This window comes from Agelaius tricolor, unplaced genomic scaffold, assembly GCF_023055355.1.
Source record: "Agelaius tricolor isolate 1412-34295 unplaced genomic scaffold, bAgeTri1.0.p SCAF_3, whole genome shotgun sequence".
Lineage (NCBI taxonomy): Eukaryota > Metazoa > Chordata > Aves > Passeriformes > Icteridae > Agelaius > Agelaius tricolor.
The window spans coordinates 64,104,376-64,127,794 of NW_027269263.1; the positions used below are offsets into that span (position 1 = coordinate 64,104,376).

Genomic DNA, 23,419 nt, shown 5'->3' on the forward strand with positions numbered 1-23,419 from the left:
CCAAGGGCTTTATTCTCTTTTCCTTCATAGCTTTTACATTATGGCAAATAGTATAATTTAGAGTTGTAATTTCAAAAAAGATGTTCATTACTGAGAAGGCAGCCTGACCAAATTTTTCTCAGAAGACACTTAATTGACAGTGTTTAGGACTGACAACACACATGAGATGGATTACCAGCAATTCATCCTTGAAGAAGAAGGAAAGGAAGAGAAGGACAAAACAGACAGAAAGAAAAAACCTGGAGCTGCAGGATCTAAAATGGAGTAAACATGCAGCTGAATAATACTGATCCTGTGCTTCCTGAACCCTCTTTAGAAGTGTATAAAATTGCATATTAAAACCCATTAATTGCTATTTTTTGCAGGATGAAGATCCAGCACTAACACTGCTGCTCCTCAGGCAAAGCCAGTCCTTTATCCCTTATGAAGGAGGTGGGACCTGTCCTAGGGACTGGTCCTCTCAGGACTTTCCATTCCTATCTTAAAACAAACCCCTGCTCTTTCTTCTTTTAATCCCTTTTAATAGCTCTATGAATTTCTCTCCTCTCCCTACTCCCAAAAGAAAATATTTGCATGCAGGTTAGAAAGGGTGGTGTCCAGAAGGGACCTGGCAGTTAAAGCAAAATATACACATGATACAAGTAAAATATAATATAACCACACATAATACCTGTCTCCAACCACCACCCAGTTCTGGAGGGTCTTACTTGGATTATGTCTCTCTTTGCACTTTATGAGTCCTTTATATTTACATGTTTGCTGCTGCTCAGCCTCAAAAGTTGTACTTTCTATGTTAGGTGAAAGCAGGAAAAGATACACTCTGAATCCTGGTTATTTTTGTTTTTTGTGGGAGAGAGCATTAAAGATAAAGTTTCAGAACTGCCCTCTCCCAGAAAAGTAACTTGGTTTTGCTTGTGCTGCTGTCTAGAAAATAATGTGGGATTTGGGATGTTCATGAGAATCCTGGGCCAAACAGTCAACATAGCAAAGGGTCTCTGCTTTGTCACCTCACAGTTAGAGCTCTTGCTGTGAATTTGGCAGGTGAAGGGGGGAGGGACCAAAAAGTCTTCCTCTGCTGTTTGTGTGCCAATTGTGTTTGTGTTTAGCATAGGTTTTAACACTGATACCCAGGAGGAAAGGAGGATACTGCCCAAAGACCCTGAGGAGATGGAGCTGCTTCCCTGCAAGCCTGGGTGAGGAGCCTCCAGGAGAGGTGAGCAGGCAGATGTGTCCCTGTGTGCAGCATCCTCTGTGAGCTTGCACTGACCTGGCTTTCTGCTCTGGGAGTGGTTTTTTTGTGGGATGCCCTGATCTCTCCTTGTCAGCTGGAGGCAAGGCAGCTTCTGGATTCACTCCCTGCAGTACAAAAGTCTCAAAACAAAACACTATGTCACCTAATTGCAAGAGCTGAAATTATTTATGGACTTGGCCTTTGGAGTCAGAGTCTCAAACTTCTTTAATTACCTTTGGGGATCTGTGCACAGGATACCATGGTGATGAGAATAATATTTGGAATTCAAGTCTTGTCTAGTGTGCTTTAGCAGCTGGAATGGGCAAGCAGCTGATTATGACCATAACAGAAATAATGCCAGAAACCTACATGCCCAGAGTTTGGAGTGTTGGCTTTTTAATCAGATGCATAAACTCTGGTTATCTTTCTTAAGCCCTTCTGGAAACAAAAATTGGAAGGAAAGCTCCTGTTCAATATTCAATGTCCTTGTGCAGTGTGAATCTTTACCTATAAAGCTCCTCACCAAAGGAGGAAAGACTAGAATGTAAATTGTTGTCCTGATACTGCTATCTGGAGCATTCATATATATATCCACTAAAACCCAAAAACTGAGCACACAAATTATTCCCATTACAGGTCCATACCAACATTGCTGAAATTAGTCTGAATCTATCATTGCTTGATTCAAACTTTTTTATAAAATCTCTGGGGACAACTTAAACGTTTAAGGTGATTTGTTTCTCCAGGGAAGCCATCCAGCCTCATTAGCAGACCATGGCAATTGTCAGAACTGATGATATCTGGAGGCAGCTGCTGTTTTCCAACTCACCTCTAAGGATCCACTGAGGCACAGGACTCTCCATGGGATGATGTAAGGCTTGGAAGCACAGGCAGCCCACATTCAGCCAGACCATAGCACAAATCTATCAGCCTCAGCCACGTGGGATTCATCTGAGCAAACAAACTGGTTGTCTAGTCTTGCTTTGGCACCACGGGGAAATTGGCACATTCAAGGCATGATTCATCTTGCCCTAAAGCTGATATCTAAAATAAGTCAGCTGAGCACGCTGTAAAAGTGCCTGTTTCCCTTCATGGCTACAAAGGATGGGAGGCTCAGTGAGGCACAGATGTCTCCAGCATGGATGTTTTGAATTAGGCAAGATGAATACTGTCTATGCTGTATTTTTTTAAAAATGCCTTTTGTGATGAATGCTCAGGTCTGAAATTGGAAGTACAAGTTCAATTATAAAGTACAGTGTCCTCAAGGGCCCTCGAAGAAATGTATTTGCTCTGAGTTCAACCCTGACCCAAAGCCCTGATGCATCTTTTCCCAGAATTTAGTAACTATAACTCTACAGACACTTCACTGTTTAGTCCTCTCTATCACTTTCATTTAGCAACTGAATTCAAAGATTTAATGGATATTTTTAGAGTTTACTCACATTAAAATTGTTTGGTCCAGGTAGCACAGACATTTCCCCCTTCTTCCACAAAGAGCTCTAGATTTGTAAAAATGAAAACATGACTTTGCCCCAAATGGCTGCTTTCCTATTTTTCCCCCCCCTTTGTCTTGTGTCATCCGTAACATTTTGATTGTGCCACAGCTCAGAGGAGAAGTTTTTGTTTTTTTTTTTTTTTTGAGTAGTTTGGAACATCTTGAGCTTTGATTTCTAATCAATTTGCACTAACAGCTATGGAAACCAGTATAACAAGCCAGGCCTTTTCTGTCTCTTTCTCTTTCTTACATTTGGAAAAATAAATCTGAGCAGCGACGTGAGTCTTGTATAATTACTCTTCCATTTGTATTTCCAGACTTGTCAATCTGGCAAGCGCCATAGAGAGGGATTAAAAGCTTTCACCTTCTCTCTCAATCAGAGATTTCATTTGCTTCTGTGTTTTACAGTAAATATAATCAGTTCAGCAGGAGATGGTTTTGTTCTCTGTGATGTCTTCCTAGTCCAGGGAGTTCTTATTAGCAGCCTGGATGTGAAGTCAAGTGACAGGAGCCCCCCACACCGAGTGCCATCACAGCTGCAGGCAGAGTGATCAGGGCTGGAGTCCCTGTGGGACACCTGCAAATGTGTGTCCCCAGCAGGAAACCCAAAGATCTCCACTCCTCCATTTCTGGCTGGGGTTTAGGGGCTCCAAATGAAAGCTGGAGTCAGACTCAGCCACGATCCAGGTGATGCCATAAATCGGTTGCCAAAAACAGACTGTGCAGATTAATCTTAATTTCTGGTTAGTCCCAAACATGGGCTCTCTGGGAAGCTCCTCCAACCAGCCACAGTCCACAGCCAGGGGCACAGGGAGTTTTGCTCTTTTGCCCTGGAACTGGCCCCAGTTTAGTGGGAAGGGGAGGTGCTGGATTGTTGCCACATTTCTCTTCACAGAGAAGAGCAAGGCACAATTCTTCCCAAGAATATTTCCGGGTTTCACATTCTCTGAACCTCAGAGAAAGGAAAAACAATTCTTATCATTTGCTGTGCCTGTGTTTGTGCAAAAGTTGAATGCAATATGGAGATTGCTTACTCAGAGTGATGGTGTTTTGTTTCCTTGGCCCATCAGGGCCAGGTGTGTGTCTGTGTGTGTCAGGACTGTCAGCTCACAGTCACGAGATTCTGTGCAGGTGTGTGCAGAGTTGAGTGCTTGGCAGATTCAGTTTAGATGTAATGTAATATAGTGTAATATAGTATAGAATAATATAGTATAATAAAGTAATTAATTAGCCTTCTGATAAGATGGAATCAGATGCATCATTTCCTCCTCGTCATTCCTTCCTTTGTCCTTCCCTGTTTCCATACTGGATCATGGCAAGGCTTGGCTGTGGGATGGAGGAGCTTGGACTGAGGGCCATCAGTGTGGATTGCAAATTATTCAACTTACTGTAGAGGAGAAAATAAAGATACTTTTGATTAGTGAAGAATTGCATGGTAGGCATTTAGATATCTCTAAGTTTAGACAGCAGCAGAGAGTTTAAATATTGCTTTCTGTGCATTTAAGCACCTGAATTCCACTGGCACCTCACTTAATTTGTCTTTGTCCTTTTTCTCACTCTGACTTGCAGGCTCTGTGCCTTGATTTCCAACACATAAACACAACATAAAATATAATAAAAAGAAATTGGAAACACTTTGGTTAAGCCTTGATGACAGCTGGTATGTAAATGCAAAGACTTCAGAGTGTCTCTCAGTACACAGCAACCCTTAGCACTTAGTTGTTTGTAACTTTTGCATGGTCAGACCCATGGATACACCAGTGCTTCAGTGCTTTCACTGACTGCTTCATTTCTCAGCATCTGAATTTGAGAGCAATGTCTGGTTTCATGCAGTGTAAGTCCTTTGCCAATCCTTCATTAAACAAAAAGCAAACCTACCCCCTAAGCCCTAAGGATTTGTTTTTCCCCCCTCTATCTTTTCCAACAAGTTTGATCCCTTTATGAGGACAAAACGGTATATTTTTTTACTTACTGACTTTGCAAAAGTCAACCTTAGAGTTGATATTTCTATTCTTTCCCATTGTCACCACTAATAAATATTCTGTGGTGGGGCCTGAGCTGACAGTTGTGATGAAGAGACGGGGTGGCACAGAATTATCTGATCCTCGGTGGCTGTGCTGACAGCTGGTGTGGACTGGCACGGCTCCAGTGGAGATCTGGCCCCTGGTCCTGGATTCATACAGGGAATCCATCTGCAAAGGCAGGAGCCATTTTACGGGCTGCATTTCCCCTTCAGCTGACAGGTTTGAACAGCTGATATCAGGGTGCTGTTGCACCATAAAAGCTACTGTAGAAACTCATAATTAAGAGCAACCTCGCTTCGTAAAGCTCTTAATTTAAGCACAGAACAAACGGACATCAGAGGACACAAGCGAAAAGCAGCCTGCGAAGTGAGCTACCCTGAGGGGAACGCTCGAAGTGAGGAGCTCGGGATCGCTCCTCTCCTGACGAGGGAGGCGAGGAGCTGCTGCAGCCGGGCAGGGAGCATCGCATCCCGCCCAGCGAGGCCGCAAGCTGGTGCCCAGCCCTCGCCAGCCGGGAGAGCAGCGAGCCAAGGGCGGCTCGGGAAGCCAAGGATCGGCCCGGGAAGCCAAGGACGGCCCGGGGAACCAAGGGCGGCCCGGGAGCCAAGCGTGCCGCTGCCGCCGCTGCCGTGAGGGCCCGGCCCGGCCGCGCTTGGCAGCGGAGCCCGGCAGCCCCGGCCAAGCCGGGCCCCCGGAGGGAGCGGCCGCCGGCAGCGCTGCTGAGGCTCGCAGATAAAGAGGCTGTGCCGGGACCGCTTTGCACACAGCAATTAACAGGGAGAGACGGCAGCGAGCGAATATTCCAATGGCAGATCCAGGAGGTGCCAATATGTTTCGCCGTTCCGCGGTTGTGTTCTGGAGGCGGCAGCACTGAAGGGTCTGTTCAAGTTGGCGTTTCTGCTATAAACCTAATTTTTGAAAGGGGTTATAATTCGGCCGTTTTTAATTAACGAGGGGATTAAAGTTGGCACATGGGCACTGAAGGGCTGTTTGTTGCCGGTTTCATTTTTTTTTTTTTTAATCCAATCTGTTAGGCCCATCTCAAATAATATTCTTTGTTTCCACTTGCCGGGATTGACTTTAAAGACCTTTAAAAATCTCTATGCATATGTGTGTGCTTATATTTATGTGTAAGAGAAAAGAGTTTTATCAAGGTGAAGAACCACATCAGAGTAGGTGAGCAGGTTGTTGAAAGATCCCACGTTCCCCAAGCTACCATAACTCATTGCATCTCTGGGCTGGAACAGGGAATGCAGAAAGCAGTTGCAAATTTTTTTTGCTGAATTTTGCAGAATGTTGTCCACTTGGGACTTGCAAAAACTTTTTTCCAAACTTAGGCATCATTTTTATGTGCTATACTTCGATAAATATTGCACAGCTTCAAAAAGAAGCAGGCAGCTGCTGGTAAGTCACTATTAGAATATGTAAAACCATGTAAATGCAATGATACTGTAAGTAGTGTAAATAGACTATATTATTCTAAATCCCAAAAGTTATAGGGCCATAAACCTCTCAACATCAGAAAAATTTATTCCAGTTCTCTATTATCCCAGCCACTGGAAAGTTTTTCCCCTCATGTTTAAACTGAATCTTCCTCTTCTTAACTTAATCCTATGAATTGTCCTATATGCCCTGGACCTGGAGAACAGACTGCCCCTTGCCTTTTCCAGCACACTTTCCATGTACCAGAAGGCCATTGCCTCTTAGCAGTTCTTGCTTCTTTGGGCTTTCCAGCTGTCCCAACACAGCCTCTGAAAATATGTCTATCCTTTAAAAAAAAAAGGTGTCTCACCTCTTTCTAGCTGGTCCAGCCTTCCCAGTGATGAGTGATGAAGATTTTGGGTGAGTTTCAGGAGAATCCTTGCTGCTGTTCTTTTGAGCTCAGCAATATTGCACCTCTCAGCCCCTCTGCTCTTTCACTGATGTTTTCTCAAGCATCATCCACAGATGACCATGATACATGGGGTGTGCAACTGGACTCGTCAGGAGGAATGGTGGGATCTCTGCTTTTGTAGAGATGAACCAACACCCAGTGGGAAGGGTCTGGAGCTGGCTGCATTGGAACTCTCCAGCTGGTGGCTGGTGGGTCCTTTGCTGCTCACAAGACCAGAGCTCTGTGGTGAGTAGAGGGAGGGATAAGAGTGAAGTGTAAATCCCCCAGGCTCTACACTGCTCTAGCAAAAACCCTGCTGGCCATGTGAACCATTTACACAGATGATAGAGCTTGTTCTTCACAACACAGACACCTCTGCTCTCACCAAAGTCACATCCCAGATCAGCAAGTCTGCAGGTTTGGCCCAGCTTTGGCCACAGTCTCTGGGCAGCTCCAGGAGTTGCTGGGCTGGTTTGGTAACCAGCATGAGCTGCTTCCCTCTGTCTGGGATGCCTGTCAGTTTGTTGGCCAGTGGCCTTCCCAGCTGATGGGATGTAAAAAGGACTACACCCTAAGGCTCATACAATCAGCCATCTTCACCCTGTGCCTGCTCTCCTATCTTTGCAGGTAGACAATTGGAAATTCTCCATTAAAGCAGATGGGTAAAAACGTGTGGGTTGTCCTTTTAGTTCTAGAACTCAGGGAGGCTTTCAGCCTGAAGTGACACCTACATTAAGTTTCTCTGTAAATGCTCTTTAGCTCTTTAGCCTTTAGCTCCCATTATTTTCAGTGGAGATGAAGCTGATCTAGGGAGCAGCACAGTCAGGGCAGAGCAGACAGTCAGGGCTTCATTTGTTTGACCCAATGCAGGTGTCAGTCCAGAAAAGTCTTGTTTAGGTCTCATGTCATACCTGCCAGCCCCATGCCCTAAGCTTAACTTCCAGTGGAGCTGACTTGCCTTGTGAGATCTGTTGGGAACCCAGGCACCAAAACCCCACAGTGTTATTTAAATCTGGTGCCTCAGAGCTGAGGTCACACCACCTCATTTGTTTTTCAAATAAAATGCTCTAAATGGATGGGCTTGGGAGGATGCTTTGATTAAATCTGCAGAGAAAATATTTCAGATGCTACATGGATTTCCAGTGATTTTTATAACTCTGCTCTCCCTCTACCTTGATGTGCATCCAGGTGTGTTTCCAGACTCAGTTTTTGGACAGAAGAACAAATCAAAAGCCATGGAAGTTGTTGAAGAAATCCATGTGCTTTGCTCAAGTCCCTGCCCCATCCATGGCCGCCCTTGTGGGCAGTGCTGAGGGCTCAGCTGAGCTGACCATTCCCAAAGTGAGAAAGGGGTTCTGTGTGAGCAGTGACCTCACCTCAGGGATTACTTTGGCAAAACTCCCCTGGGCTGATTTCACTCCATTCAGAGGTGACACAACACCCAGGAGTCCAGAGCACTGTTCAAGAAATGTTGCTGCCCTCTGCTCTCTGGATGGGAAAGTTCCTTGCAAAGCTTTGGTTCCTCTCTCCGTTCCTCTTTCCTTGTGGCATCTGGGTGGGAGGGGAAGGGCAAGAACAGAGTTTTCCTTTCCTGTGAGGGCTGTTTCTGATTTGGGGATTTGAGGAAGGGTGTTTTTGCAGGAAGTGTGGCAGTTTGCATGGCCTGGGGCTTGTTGGTCTCCTATGGATGCTCTGCCCCCGAGCGATGAGGCCGCAGTTTGGAGGGGTGCAGCAATCACTGCTCCCCAGTGTGATGGGTTTGGCACCCAGGGTGGTGCTGCTCCTGGGGGGCGTGTGTGTTTGTCAGTTGAAATTTGTCTGCAATTTCCTTGATGGGAGTGTTGAGTGACATGCATTCCCTCAGGAGATATTTCCATGTTTTTATTATTCTTCAGGCTCCTGTGACATTTCCCAAGTCCAGTTGTTGGAGCCTCAGGTTCAATCATCTGCTCAAGGTGCCAGCAGGGATAATTTTGCCCTCTGTTGGCTCCTGCAGCTCCTGGTATGCACAGTTTGGGAGTGGGTTTCTCATGTAAAACCTCAAAACCCACAGTGGAAACCTCTCTCACTGGGTGCTCAGTGATACAAGGTCCAGAATAACTCTTCACCCCCATGAATTCCAACAATGGCTTGAAAATGAAGATTAAAAAGAAAACTAAAACTGCTTTTGCTTTCTTTTTAGGTGGAGGTACACACAAGACTGAAATTTTCAAGCTTTCAATTACACATGAAGTACAAATACAGTTTCAGGAATGCTGGCCAGCAGGAAAAGTACCAGTTACTGTGAGTTTCTTAGTAAAATCATGACAGTTGACAACACCAGGCAGCAAACAAAAGCTACATAAAACAGTGTTTTTCTGAGTGTGTTATCACTGCTTGCACTTCTCTGGCCTGAATATTGACATTAGATCAATTAATTAATATTGATTTTAAAATAATTTATTGATTTGATTAATTAATTAATATTGATTAAAAAAATCTGTGGTTGGCTGTGAAAGTTTATTTGTCCCTGGACTTCAGACATCTCTGATGACCCTGGTTGAGAGTGAAGGGTTGTTGATGGATAGATCATGGAGTTGTTCCATCTTTATCACAGTGAAAGGAGACAATGTCATGGTTTAACCCCAGCTGGCAGCTAAGTACCTCACAGCTACTCATTCACTCCCACCCCCTGCCCCAATGGGGAGGAGAATTGGAAAAAAAGTAAAACTCACTGATTGTGATAAGAAGAGGTTAATAATTGAAACAAAGCAAAATATAATAATGATAATAATAGTAATGGAAAGGGGGGGGAGAGAGAGAGGAATAAAATAGAAAAAAGAAAAGTGATGCAGAACACAATTGCTCACCACTCCCTGGCTGATGTCCAGCTGTCCCCACACAGCAGTCAGAGCCCCTGGCCAGCTCTCCCCCTGTTTCTGCACTGAGCATGGTGTCCTGTGGGGTGGAATATCCCTTTGGCCAGCCTGGGTCAGCTGTCCTGGCAAGCACCTCCTCCCTGGCAGAGCCTGGGAAACTGAAAAGTCTTTGACTTAGATAAACTCTTCTTAGCAACAACTGAAATGGCAGCGTGTTACCAACATTATCCTCATCCTGAATCCCAAACACAGCACTGTACCAGCTATGAGGAAGAAAATTAACTCTATCCCAGCTGAAACCAGGAGAAGACTCCTTTTTTTTTTTTTTTTTTTTGTGTTGGTTTGTTTTCAGGATTTTTTTTTCAGCCTGAAAGTGCATCTACTCCAATGGTTTGATTTTCAGCTTGCCCTGGGCCATCTGTGCTGTGCCCAGAGCTGCAGGTTAATTTGTGTAGGTTCATTCCCCAGCTTGTTCTCCCCAACATGCAGCTCTGAGAGTAGCTTGCTCCAGGAACCTCTTCTCACTTCTTCTTTTGACTCCACCAAGATTGGTCCTCTCTGTCCTTGCATCCCTCTATAATGGACCCTGAGGTAGATTTCAAATATTTTCAGTAAACTGGGATGGGATTGAATTAATTTCTTTATATTCCTGGCCAGAGGAAGAAAGACTGATACAGGTACCTGGGATGTGCCACCAACCACTGTGGAAAAAGATAAAACCTATCTTATCTACTATTGTTGCTTTTGTTATTGATATTATTATTATTATGAGAACCCACTGAGGCCCTCTTATTATGTTGTTAAAGTCAACGTTTTCCCTGTGCACTTCATGTTCCAACTTGGGAAAAATACCGAATTTTTGATAAAGTTATGCTGATAATGCTGCTAATTAGTTTCTCATCTTTAAAAATTATGACTGCAGGCAATTGGAGCAATCTCTTTGTTGCAGGACATTGTGGGCTGAAATATCTGGTTGCTTGATATCCTCTGCAGGGCTCTCACTACATGCTAATTTGTCCTTGCAGCAGAGTTCATTTTTATAGGTCTTTGCCACCCTATTTTACAAATCCATTATGTCAAAATAGGATCAGTCATATGTGCACAAGATGCAGGCCTCCACCAACACATATAGAGATGTGTGTGTGCACATTCACCCATAAATACCTTAAAAAAATTAATCCATAGATATGTGTGTGTGCATATATTTATGTACACACACTGATGTATTTATATTATTTAACAAAATAAAATGTTTAATAAAATTAAATGTTATTTTTTAAAATAATTATCTATAATATGTGCATGCACATGAAATTTGACATCTATTTAGGAACTCAGCATGTGAATGGCTAATTTAACTTGTAGGGCTCAGCTCTTCTAGGGAACATTTCACTCTCATTTCACTTAAAATATATAGTTTACAGCCTCCATTCAACACATACAAATTGCAAGCTTAAGTTGTATGCTTGCCTATGCATTTTCTAACACTTCATCTGAACACTCATTATCATTTACTTTCAATAACTATCATCTGTCATTTTTAAAAGTTGCATAATAATGTGGTTGGTTCATATGAAAAGTGATGTTTGCTCTAAATTTGGCTATGATTTTGACATTGCTGTTAGTTTTTTTCTGTAAGCTTGACACCCACAAGCTGAAAAGACAGGTGGTAAGTTTATTTTTTTAAACTTCCCTTTCAACACCTCCCCCCACAATTAAAAAAACAAAAAGTCACATAGAACATTTTCAACACATTTGCTGGAATTTCTATATTCCTTTCCAGCAAAATTTCACTGAGAAAAATGAGAAAGGCTGAGTTTTTTTACCTCTTTGGATTAAAAAAAGTGTACTTTTCAGTTGCTGAGGATTCAAATTATTCCTTATCCAATGAAAACTGTCAGTTGAAAGAGTATTTCTTCCTTGGTCCTGATGTATATCCTGGCTCCTCCTTTGTGCTGAGCCCGTGCATCATTATACAAAATCAGGTTTTTCCCTCTCTCCTTCTCCAGATGCTGGAGCAAAGTAACAGAAGGGGCTCATGGTGTTGCATCTTCACACAGCTGAGAAATGGGAATATCTTGTTCTGAGCAGCACCTTGTGTCTCCCAGAGCTGCCAGGAGCTACAAGCTAAATGTTCCAAACACAGAGTCTTGTGGCAACTGTCCCAAACATGGAGTTCTGTTCTGCCAAAAAAAATCCTCTTGAAATGGCTGAACTGGGTGCTTTTCTTCTCCACGATTTTGCATTTTGAAAATAGTACATGGAAAATAAGTAGTTTCCAGTGATTGAAAATTTGGGTTTAGAGAATTTTCAAGAACAGACTTTAGAAAAGGAGCCATGACATCTTTTATTAAGAACAACTCCAACAGGGATTTTGAAAATTTTTTTTAAATTCCATTTTTTTTCTTCCTGTGTTCTGCCTTTGCCTTGGTTACTCTGCTGAGGAGCCAGCTGTGGCAGAAGGAAAAGTTTTGCATATCTTTTCCTTCTTGTTCTCCAAGAAACTTACAAGCTGGTTGTGAATCCCACTGAAAACGATTCTGTTTTCATTGACAGGGCCAAAGCAAACAACAATTCTAAATTATGTTCTTTCTAGGACTGTCCTGACCAAGAACAAACAAGATTTCCTAATTAGTTCTGTCCCTGCTCAAAAGTAGTTTGAGGTTATGTGGGAGCTTTTTTACCATTCTGATGGTATTTCTTCTATTTGGAGTCTTCAAATTTTGTATGACAGCTGAAAATTAGTAAATCTTGGAGAAGGAGAAATTAAACACTTGGGAGATTTGGGGGAGCTCTTTTTCTTCTTCTTCTTCTTATTTTTTTCTCCCCTTCTGATTCCAAGCTCTTTACTGGATTCCACTCAAAATTGTGATTTCTTTGTCCTTTTCAGGGTGCAAACTGTTCCCTTCTCCAAGCTCATGGCCATGTGGTGGGAAAGGTGTGGGACTGTGCGGGCAGGAATTTGGGGCCAGAGGAGTTAATTTCTGTGGGGCCAGCCTGAGTTCAGCAAAGGTTGGCTGTGACCTGGAGCAGTTGCCAGCTGCTTTGTCACAGATGCATAGAGAGCTGGTTGTGACATTTTTCAGCTGTCAGGGCATACGTTATCCCAAATACCACAGGTAATTGCTTTTGGGTTTTGTTGTTTCTTTTTTCCCCCCAGCAGTTTTCTGTTGTAACAGGTGGGGATAAGGAAGTTCTGGTGCTGTACCCACATTGCCCTGGACCCAAGATGAGCTATGAGGGTCATGCATGTTGCTTTTTCCCAGAGCCTGAGGCTCCCTGAACACGTGGGACCTGCAGGAATGTGCCTTATTCAGGGCACATCTGCACAGCTGCTTGGTGATGTGATGAGTGGTGTCACAGCAGTGAAAAACACGGGAGCATGTTGAGTTTTAGGAGCACTGGGCTGGCTTTGGATGAGATGGGGCATGAACATTTGAATGCTGTGAGTGGGTAGTGATGGGAAGGATGACTTTAGAGAGGGCTGGGTTAGGTAATAAACAGTGAGGCTGCCGGTAGCAGAGACAAAAGGGGTTTTTGGATGAAAAGGCAATTATTTAATCAAAGGGGAAGTGGAGGGGAATAAATACCAGAGGAATGACAGATTGATGCTCAGGTGTTGCCTCCCTCTGACCGCCTGCCCTGCCTGTCAGCTACTGTCTCACACTGCCCGCCCTGCTGCCTCCACTGCTCCATTGCTCCTGCCTTTATTTCACCCAGTGGATTCTTGTCTTTAGATTGTCTGTTTGGTTGTCTGTTCTTCAGATCACCTTCTCCATCAGTTCCCACCCTCCAGCTTGTCATCACATTCGTTATTTTCAGCCCCCGCCGCCCCTGCTGCTTTTCTCCTGAGATGTTTCACTGGCCCTGGTTAGCCCTGAATTGCCAAATCCTGACTCAGCTTTCACCAGACAGTCACATTTTATGTCTTTATGGGCTAATTGTGTCCCATCCTTACATCCACTATGGCTGAGGATGAGTGGGCGGGCACTGAAGGTCACCCTGGTTCCTGACAGGCGTGGGAGGCTGGTTTGTGCTGAGACCCATCCCAGCTGTTCATCTTGGCCTTTCATTTTTACTCTGACACAGCTTCAAGGACAAACCAACATCTCCTGGCCTCCACCAGTTGGGATGGCCTCTCCTCTGAGATCCTTAAGAGCCAGTCTTTGTACCTCAAGGCCAACTTGATTTGAAAGCTTTAGACAACTAAATCCATAATTAGACTTTACCTTAGCTCCACTCTTCCCTGCTCTCCCAGCCTTGCTGAACCCACCTCTCTTCTAGGACAAAGGAAATGGGCAACACCACAATGAGGGGAAGTCTGCTGCAAATAATGAAAAACCTCTATTGTATTTGCTGGGAAATGTCCCAGCGAAGGCAGGAATGATGCATCTGACTCAATGTTCTCAGAAGGCTAATTTATTACTTTATGATACTATATTATATTAAAGAATACTATACTATACTAAAGGATGCAGAAAAAATACTTACTAAATGTGAAAAAGATAATAATGAAAACTTGTGACTCTGAAAAGAGTCTTGACACAGCCTGGCCCTGATTGGCCAAAGAGTCAAAACAACTCACAGCAGAATCCAATGAAACAATCACCTGTGGGTAAACAATCTCCAAACACATTCCACTTGAGAAAAACACAGGAGAAGCAAATGAGATAAGAATTGTTTTCCTTTTTCTCTGAGGCGTCTCAACTTCCCAGGAGAAAAATTCTGGGTGAAGGGATTTTTTTCAGAGAATGTGAATGCTACAAACCTCTTCTAACAATCATTTGAATTTTTTCCAGGCATGAACCCACCACCTTGGGCTCACAGGGGGCCCCACAGCCTGTTCCTTCTGTCTTGCTGTCTATGGCCCTTGCAGCACTGTGGGGCTGATTCCTGTGCCAAGCTGGGTGCCCCAGTGTGCCTGCACAACTTCTTGGGCTCAGCTGGAGAGGGAGATGGGAATGTTATTTTTGCCTTGTGTCGAGGAGTCTCTTCCACCTCTGACTAGTTCCCTTTTCCAGGAGATTTTGTACGTGAGGCTTCATCAGAGGATAAAAATTGATGCTTCCCAGCATGTCTCCCACTCATGTACTCTACAGCTGAGAGCTTCATTGCTGGGTGACATGGCAGAGAGCCTGGAAAGGGCAGAGCATCCCTTCCCAGTGATGGGGGCCACCCTGGGCAGCCCACAGCCACCACCAGCAGCTCGAGGTCTCGTGTTCACAGAGGAGGACATGCCCTCCAGACAACTACTGCTTGTTGGTTATGCAGAGCAGGTAATTTTTGCATATCTATTAACAGCTAGAGGAAGGGCAGGAGATGCTTTTATCACTGAAGAGTGATGTGCTGTTTCTCCAGAGGGTTCCCTTGTGCAACACACAGAGGCTCAGGGTTGGCTCAGGTCCTTGTGAGCCCAGAGCAGGATGTTCAAAGATCCAGGAAATCCTGGCTGAAGGGCTCAAGCTGTGATGTTTGGTTGTGTTCAGAGGGAACTTAACATATTTAAACTGATCCTGCCATGCGCTTTTTCACAGATAAGAGGTCTCTTCCCTGGGCAATGAGTGCATGGGATGGCTGGGTATTGCCTGGGTCACTAAAGGTGTTTCTTCCCAACTGCTTTCAGGCAGCAGGAGCTCTGCTGTGCTGGCTGAAAGCTGCCTAGCAAAGGATGTCTTTAATCTGTGTCACATTAACCATGGCTGTGGGGCTTTGCTTTGTCAGGGCATGAATGGGATGCTATCAGGGCAGCCCACAGAGCCATGCACTCAGTGGAGCTGGCTCTATCTGCAAGGCTGAGGGAGAAACAAGTCCTGAGGCTCCCAGATTTGCATAATGGCTTTTACTTCTCTAAAGAAAATAGGCTGCATTTGCCAGGAAACTCACCTGAGCTACCCTTTAGGCAAGAGAATGAATGCCAAACACATTAAATAGAAATCATTTGCTCATCCCTGGAAGTGCTCAGAGCCAGGCTGGATGAGGCTTGAAGCAACCTGGTCTAGTGGAAGGTGTCTCTGCCTGTGGCAGGGGTTTGGAACTGGATGATCTTTAAGGTCCCTTCCAACCCAAACCATTCTGTGATTCTATTTTCATTCTAAGCCTGAGCCAATTATAATCATACAAAAGAATTAAACATCAGGAATTAAAGCCTAACCTTCAGGCCTGGCCAAAGTACCAGCTGAGAGTCCTTTGCAACTGAAAGCAAAGAAAAAAACATCAGAAAGTGGGATTCCATAAAAGACACATCTGAATGGGATTTGTAGGACCTGGACTAGCTGGTTGGTCTTTGCTATCTCTCTCCAGTCTTTGCCTGACTCATCTCTTTGGGCTCCAAGTTTTTTGGTACATGGGATATCTCTTCCCATCCATCTGCAGAGTGTCTTGGGGCTCATCTCTGGGTTGTTGGTGTTATAAGTAGTATTTCCACTGCACTGAAAATACTGCAAGTCCAAGAGTGTTTTCAGAAATGGATAGACTCTAAAAACAAATTACATTTCCCAATATTTATTCTGAACTTGGTGAAAACATTTTGCTTTGAACTGTTCCTAACTGAAAGATGTCAGTCTTTTAAAAATGTTTATTTTATATTTTATTTTAAAATTTTAAGTAAAATAATTTTCAGGCTAGGGAAGCTGCTTCTGTTGAAGGTCAGTTTCCATTTCTGTTGCACTGTGACCCTGACACTGCCATCTCCAAGCTGCTTTTCTCTGTGGCTGCAGATGGCTGGGTGGCAGATGTGTTCTCATCTGACAAGTGGCTGGATTTTAGTAGTGGAATGAGCCATCCCCAGTAGCCATTAAAGTCAATGTTCATCACCAGTTATTTTATTCTAGTGGCTTAGAGAGTGCAATTTTCATTTCTTGAAGAAGAAACTGCTGTAATCCTGTGTCTCCTCTGTCATGTGAGAGTGTGCTGGAGCTTCCATTAATCACTGTAAGTTGCTGAGAGATCTTAAGCAGGAAAGTGCATGAAAAAGCAAAATGATCTGAACACTACAAACTTCAACAAGAAAAACTCAACTGTAAAAATCAGCCTCAGAATTGAAAGTTGTAATTATTTTAAACTACTGCTAACTGGGACATTATGGATGGAAAAGAAGAGCAGATTCAGCCTCTGAGGGCTCACTGCATTTGATTGATTGCTCTCTTAACTCAAGCCAATGTCATCCAAAATGTACCATCAAAAAGACATCAAAAGTACCATTCTGGTCAAAAGTGACCAAATCTAAATCCAAATTCACATCTCAATTCACACTTTAGCTCTAGGCAGCAATACTCTAAAACACCATGGTGATGGGACCTAGAAGATCCCTCCTGATGCTCATTTTTGTCTGGAAAAGACCTTTTAGAAGTTTCACTTCCATATTGAAAAGAAGAGATGGGAGTAGAAATATGAGTTTGCCTAAATTGCCTAAGAATCCTTTCTTCTCCTTCAGGATGTGGTTTCTAGCTTCAGAAGAGCAACAGATGGTAAGGAAAAAAGATCAGCAATAGGAGAATGTGAAACAGCACTACAGAAATGTTGCCTTTTATAACACCCATAAAGACAGCCTTCATGCTGCAAGCCCCTGGCAGAGGGACATGTCATGCCTGCTATTTATCTACTTGACCAGGACATTACTGCAGGAGTCATTTTCAGATTGTTCCTAAGAAATCAGGAGGTTATGGGCAGCACCAGAATTCCTCATCTGAGGGGTCTTGTTCCTGAAGAAGACTAAGGATAATATTTGGAATCTCTCCATTCAAGACCCTGGGGCCGATATTTATGACCCAGTTGTCAATATTTGCAAAATCCCAATGGGAGAAGTTGGGCAATATTTTTCTGTTGCCTTTTTTTTAAATTTTTTTTTTTAATTTTAATTTTATTGCCTCTTGCTTATGGGCTGAGCCTCATTTAAACATGTTTGCTATTCAGAAGAATCTGCTAAATGGGCTTGAGTAAACCCCCCCCTTGGATTCAGCTCCCGTGGTGCTGCTGAGTGCCAGGCACCAAGCACAAAGTGCACCATTTGTGCTGTGTCATCAGCTTCCTCTCTTGCTGGGGATTATTGCTTTTCCATGGCTGGATGCTTCTATCTTTTAAAGCAGAACAATCAGGAATAAAGAATGTCAAATGAGAAATGAACTATGAAGGACAAATATTTCAATTCCTGCACAAATAACCTGTCCTTGCTAGCCCTGGATGATGGTCTGCGAGCAAAAAAATAAAAACATTTTCCAAGTACCTGGATAAGCACACCGATTTCATGTTTATTTATGAAAAATAAAGGCAACTCCTGGCCTTCAATCCTCAAAAGGATCATTGTCTTATCTAATTTGGTCTCCTCTGTAGGAAGCCTATTGTTTCCACCCTGTTTCCTGCTTGAAGTTTTGTCAGGTTTCCACTTCCCGTCATGGCTGGTTCAACCATGCAAATGAATTCCTACAACTCTGCATGACATGTCAGTTATTAAAGATTACACTGGCAGGTCAGAAACAGAACTTAGAAGTTCATGTTTGTGGCAGAGTGTAAGCCTGAGCACAGGTTTTGTGCTTGGTGGAGGTGGCCTGTCCTGCAAAGATTGAAGCTTTTCAAAGGCTGCAGGTCAGTCAGCCCTGATCACCCAAAACTTTGAAAGTCTTTGTCTCCTTGCTTTGGAGTGACTGATGACAGGTTGGTAGAGGAGATAAAAAAGATCTGTCTGGGGCTCTGGCTGATTAAGAAGTTACTGCTGCACCTTATACACTAAGTGCCAACAAGGGCAAACACAACATGTGGTTAGTTTATGACATATTGGTTTTCTTTGTCATATATGAATACCCAGAAAATAGCTTAAAAAGAGGAAGCAGAAATGCTAGAAATAATTAAATCACACTGAACTAGAGGCTGGTAGCTATGTGACACTGCTTCTGTTGAACTGGGTTTGGTCATTTATAATTTGTAAATGCAAATATTGCTGACTCTGGTAGTCCTTTGTAAAGGGGTCTGTTGCTTTTTTTTTTTGTCACTAAAAGAATAATACAGATAGATTTTGAACATCTGGACTAAAACAGTTTCACCTGGCTCCCAGGCACAGGACAATACTACTGAAAGCTGCACTGCAGGCTCATATTTGAATGAGGCTCTATTTTGGGAACAGAACAAACTAATTTCTCATTTTGCCATTTATTAACCAGTTGTGTGAAACCATTTTTCATGTTTTAATTCACTCTGCATTAGCAGGGTGTTCATCTTTCTAACCCTCAGGCCACATCGTGCCTTACTACTTTCACCTCTTCAAAGAAAGAATTGGAAGGAAAATCTACCCCTGAAAATGAGGGACACAGAAAAGGCAAGCTCCCACCTTGGTGAGCCTGGATGCTTTGTGTGTGTTGGGAGCTGTGTTTTCTGGGGAAGCACATGCCATTTTTCCTGCCCCCATACCCAGTGTACTAACAGAACTCAGGAACTGGAGCCTTTTCTCTCTTCTGCATTATCTGAAAGGAGTGATCATTAATTTCTAATTGTAGTACACACGGTGTAATCCCACTGCTGTCAGGCTGTGCTCCTGCTTACCCATGTGTAACCTCCAGGAGACACTTTATTACTCTTGATGGATGACCCTGGAAGAGCTCATCTTGACTTTCAGATCCTAAGCTGCACTTACAGCCCTGGAAGATGAGAATCTGGAGAAGAAACATTTTGCTAGTAAACAGAGCAAATGAACATACAATAAACCTCTGAGACACAGTAATCCCAGAAACCCATGACACTATTAATAATGGGTCCCTTTCAAAGTGAAGCCACACTTCATGCCCCAAAGCCTCCAGAATTATGTTTGGGTAAACTGCAGACATCACATTCCTTGGAGGGCAATAGCTTGTATCATCCATTTCTCTGATGCAACCTATTTTTTTTTCACTTTATCAGAGATGGATATGGTTCCCTTAAGAATCCTCATTTAAGTAGCTTCAATCTTTTTTCCACTTTACACTTATTGATCTTCTGGGCAGAATGGGCACTCTGGTTAGTGGAAAATTTTAGGGTTTTGCAGTGAGTTTTTACCCTCAGGAAGGATTGTAGAATCACAGAATGGTTTGGGTCGGAAGGGACTTTAAATATCAGTGAGTTCTAACCCTCCTGCCACAGTCAGGGACACCTTTCATTAGATCAAGTTGCTTCAAGCCCTGATAGAGGTTTGTGTGCTTGGGTTCCTGGCTTTAATGGCCAATGCAGGTTTTGGGCTGGTCTGTAGCATCCCTGGAATGTGCTGCAACAGCACTGGGGAGCTGCTCATCTGCACTGAGTTCTCTCACACTCAGTTTGAGGTTAGAAACCAAATCCCAGCTCAACCACCATGGCTCAGGTGCACAAAGTATGAGGGAGTCCCTTCCCCATCCAGGCAGGGCTGTGCCCAGGAGCTGCCAGCATTGCAGGATCCCTCCCAGCCACTGGGGCAGCAGTGTCCACATCCCATTTGAGGGAGTGGGGTGGGATCTTCTCCTGCTGCTGTTTCCTTCCTGGAGTTTACAGCTGTGACATTGAGCCACTGTTGTAACTGTCAGTTTAGCAGTTTTCAGGGCTTTAATAGACTGTATTTCTGAAAATTTGCCTTCCTGCTCTACGAGTGTTATTGATTATAATATGTGTTGGATTGCAGCTGGAACAGTAATATACTCATAATGGATTTATTTTTTTTTTTTTTATTTTTTATTTTTTAACCAGACTTGGGGGTTAAGTGGATACTACATTATTCCATTATTATAACTACAATATTATTTTTCTTTAACCAGGATTGTTTATTATGCATGCACTGAAGCACAAATGTGGAACAAATGAATCTGATATCAAATTAATGCTGCGATCAGGTTCCCCCCCCCTTCCCTCTTTAGTTGCCATAACAATCTGTGATCTTGAAGCAACAATAAAATTAGAATTGCATTAAAGGTGTTTACATCATGTACACTCTGTATCCCATTATTGTTTTTCACTGTAATAAAAGCATGGAGTGTTTGCTTTGGAATAGAACACCGTTAACATCTCTTGCCTTGCCACGTCTCACATTGCTTTTTGCAGCCAAAACTTGTTTGTTTTTTTTTTTTTGTTTTGAGAACAGAGATGGTTATTCTGGGCTGGAACTTCTGGAGGAGGGATGATTGTGTTTTTTAAGATAATGTTTGTCTTTTACTTGTAGGATGCAATTCTGGGTGTGCTACCTTGGGATTTCAGAACTTCAAAGAATTGCATCTCTGCTTTTAAATGTGTGGCAAATCTCCACCCTGATGCTTGTGGAAAGTACGTCTTCCAGTGGAAAGTACATCTTCTAGCTCTTTGCCTTGCTGACAAAAAGCAAATTAAAGGAAGAAGATTTTGTCAGCATGTACGTGTGCGTGGCTCACATGCGTGCGCACCAATGTGTGCGAATTAACTTCCCCTCCTCACAACTGCTCAAGCTTCTGCCCCTGGGGAGAGGATGAAAGGAAAAACATGACAGATGTTAGTCATATTGCCTGGTGCATGACTTTAAAGTGCTCTGGTAGTTCAGCTACGAGCGTTATGGAAAAACATTTATGGAATAAAGAGGCCGTTATCGCAGGATCTCGGCTGTGCTGGGCATCACGGAGCCCCTTTACTGCTGCTCCTATCCAGTCTGGCACATTATTCCTTGCTGTGACTTCTTTCTGTGTAGCCTTTGGAGATAATCCTTGTGAAAAATGTTCCTTCAGAAAAATGGAAGTTTTTAATTTTTAAATACATAACGTGATCACCTTGTGCTGAGGCTGGACTTGAACAGAAATACCATGAGAAGATTTTCCTTCTCCACTCTTTAAGCCTGCTGTTCTCAGATGCAAACCACCCTTTGATTTTTTTTTTTTTGCAAGTTTAGCCTTTGTTAGGAACACAGGATCCATCTATTTATGAGCATTGTATGTGATTATTTCCCTGATTATTCTGAATATAAGATATTCAGCAGCCAGCTAATTCTAAAGCCTTTCCTGGTGGCACTAACACACCTTTGAATTCTTTATTTCAGATTCTGCACAACACTGAGGAGAATTCCTACACTGGGCACAGGGATTTGAGGGGGGAAGAGGGCAGATAAAAGAAAATAAAATGCCATGTAGGCTGAGAGATGAATGTAGTTAGCTGTCATAAATCTCTGGAGACAAGATCCCTCCAGAGCTGGATTCATCTAGTGATCCCCTCACTGTCTCCAGCCCTAAAGATCAAAGAGTGGTGGATTAAGTAACATGTATTCTGCAGTGATGTGCTGCTGTTTGCAGTGATGTGCTGCTGGGGATTAGCGAGGCAGGAATCACCTAAATAAAAGATCACAGCTCCACAGAGCAATTCTGACTGGAAAGGACCTTGTGAGGTCCTAGTTCAACGTGCTGCTCAAGGCTGGGCCGACTTCCCTGTTAGCTCAGGTTGCTGCAGGGCCATCCCTAGTTGAATTTTGAATGTCTCCAAGGTCAGGGATCTCACCTCCTCTCATGACTCCCATTCCAGAGTTTAACTCCTTTCATGGTGAACTTTTCCTTCCCTGTATCTAATTGGAAGTGCCCTTCCTGCAAATTCTCGCGCCTGTCCTGTCCACGTAGCTTTTTGTCCTTTTGTTGTAGGCTCCTGAGGAACATCTGTCTCTCACTTTGGGTTGTTGAACACAACTGTAAGATCCCATCCTCCCCCACTTCCCCTGAAGCTGTGTCTCCTCCAGGATGAACAAACTCTCTGTCTCAGTATCACCACGCACATCATGTGCTCCAGCTCCCTCAGCATCTTGGACAATGACCAAACTGGACTCACTCCAACCAGCTGACACCACTCTCTTGGAGCCCAGGGCTCCAGATGTGATCTCACAAGTACCAAATAAAAGTGAGTAATCAATTCCCCTGACCCACTTCTGGAGCAAAGGATACCATGGCTGGGATACCATGGCTACTGATACTGCAGAGTCTTTTGAAACTGGTGCCAGCTGTCAGTGCCAGTGACCTGTAAAAATGATGGCCTTAGGCCTGTTCTCACTGTATAAAGCTCACACTGATCTGGGAAAAAATCATTAATTGTTTCAAAAGAATCCAAAGGCTAAGTGATGCTCTGCAAGGGCTTTTACTCTTCACTGTGGCCTGTCAGAATGGGGGCTAAGGTTTTCCCAGGTGGTTGGGAGTCTCTAGCTGCCAGTAACATTTCTTGGTCTGTTTTGTGATGGTCCCTATGACCATACTCCTTGGCTGCAGGGTTTGCTGCCAGAGTAACGCAGCAGAGTCACTTGGCTGCCCTGGTGACTCACTGGAGGTTCTGGAAATAGTATTGGACCAGTTCTCCCACATGTTCCTAACCAGGCTTTGCACCCTCAGGCATCTTCTCATCCCTTGGCCTGGGGCTCTGCCCTCACCCTCAGCATCATGTTGTAAAGAGAGAACAGAAACAGTCTGAAATAGGAATGGGGGTCCTTGCCCCACTAATGTTTAAGGGCATGAAGCATCCCATAGGAAACCTAAGTCAAGTTGCTGATCAGTGTTCACACTGGCTGCTGTGCTCAGGCAGGATATGGAGCAGTCTGCCTCGGCTGCTTTTGGCAAGGGGAAGGGAAATGGGTGGGCTTTGCTGTGGGCACTGGTGTAGAAGTGTGGCCAAGAGAGCTCCTTTGAATTTTCATTAAAGTGGCTGCTCAAATGTCTTTACAGATGTTGTCCTCAGGCCTTTCTTGGGATTGGTACCAGTGACTGGGAGGAGCCAGCTGGGGCTGGGGAAGGAGAGAGGAGAGCAGGTGCTGGCCCTTGGTTTGTGTCCACACTGAGAATGATCTCATGCTGTGTCACACAACAGAGGCACCTCCATGGTACCTCCAAGTGTGACATGGTGTAGCCCTGTCAGTGTCTCTCTGTGCCCAAGAAAAATCTCATTGGCTTTACTTTGGAGAATGGAGGTTCTTGCAGATGTGCCTATATTGTCTCCAAGACCTCAAGTTTTGTTCTTGTA

At 43.8% G+C, this 23,419-nt stretch overlaps 1 protein-coding gene and 1 long non-coding RNA gene across 4 annotated transcripts; one reads left to right on the top strand and one right to left on the bottom strand.

Annotated features, from left to right (window-relative positions):
* Positions 1–1,192: 1,192 nt before the first annotated feature.
* LOC139588568 (uncharacterized) lies at positions 1,193–11,587 on the bottom strand. 2 transcript variants are annotated; one of them, XR_011678742.1, is made up of 5 exons: positions 11,308–11,587; positions 9,473–9,639; positions 6,543–6,864; positions 4,699–4,918; positions 1,193–4,113 (listed from the first exon to the last, which is right to left on the bottom strand). It is a non-coding gene; the product is annotated as an uncharacterized lncRNA (long non-coding RNA). The 2 variants fall into 2 exon arrangements; XR_011678741.1 differs by lacking the exon at positions 11,308–11,587 and having other exon boundaries at positions 9,473–9,705.
* LOC139588567 (uncharacterized) lies at positions 6,698–22,404 on the top strand. 2 transcript variants are annotated; one of them, XM_071424120.1, is made up of 4 exons: positions 6,698–6,869; positions 8,806–8,906; positions 14,503–14,757; positions 20,230–22,404. In XM_071424120.1, the coding sequence occupies exons 1-4, from the start codon at positions 6,698–6,700 to the stop codon at positions 20,251–20,253; spliced, it is 552 nt and encodes a 183-aa protein (XP_071280221.1). In that variant the 3' UTR covers positions 20,254–22,404. The 2 variants fall into 2 exon arrangements, with proteins under 2 accessions (XP_071280221.1, XP_071280219.1); XM_071424118.1 differs by having other exon boundaries at positions 20,631–22,404.
* The last annotated feature ends 1,015 nt before the right edge of the window (positions 22,405–23,419 follow it).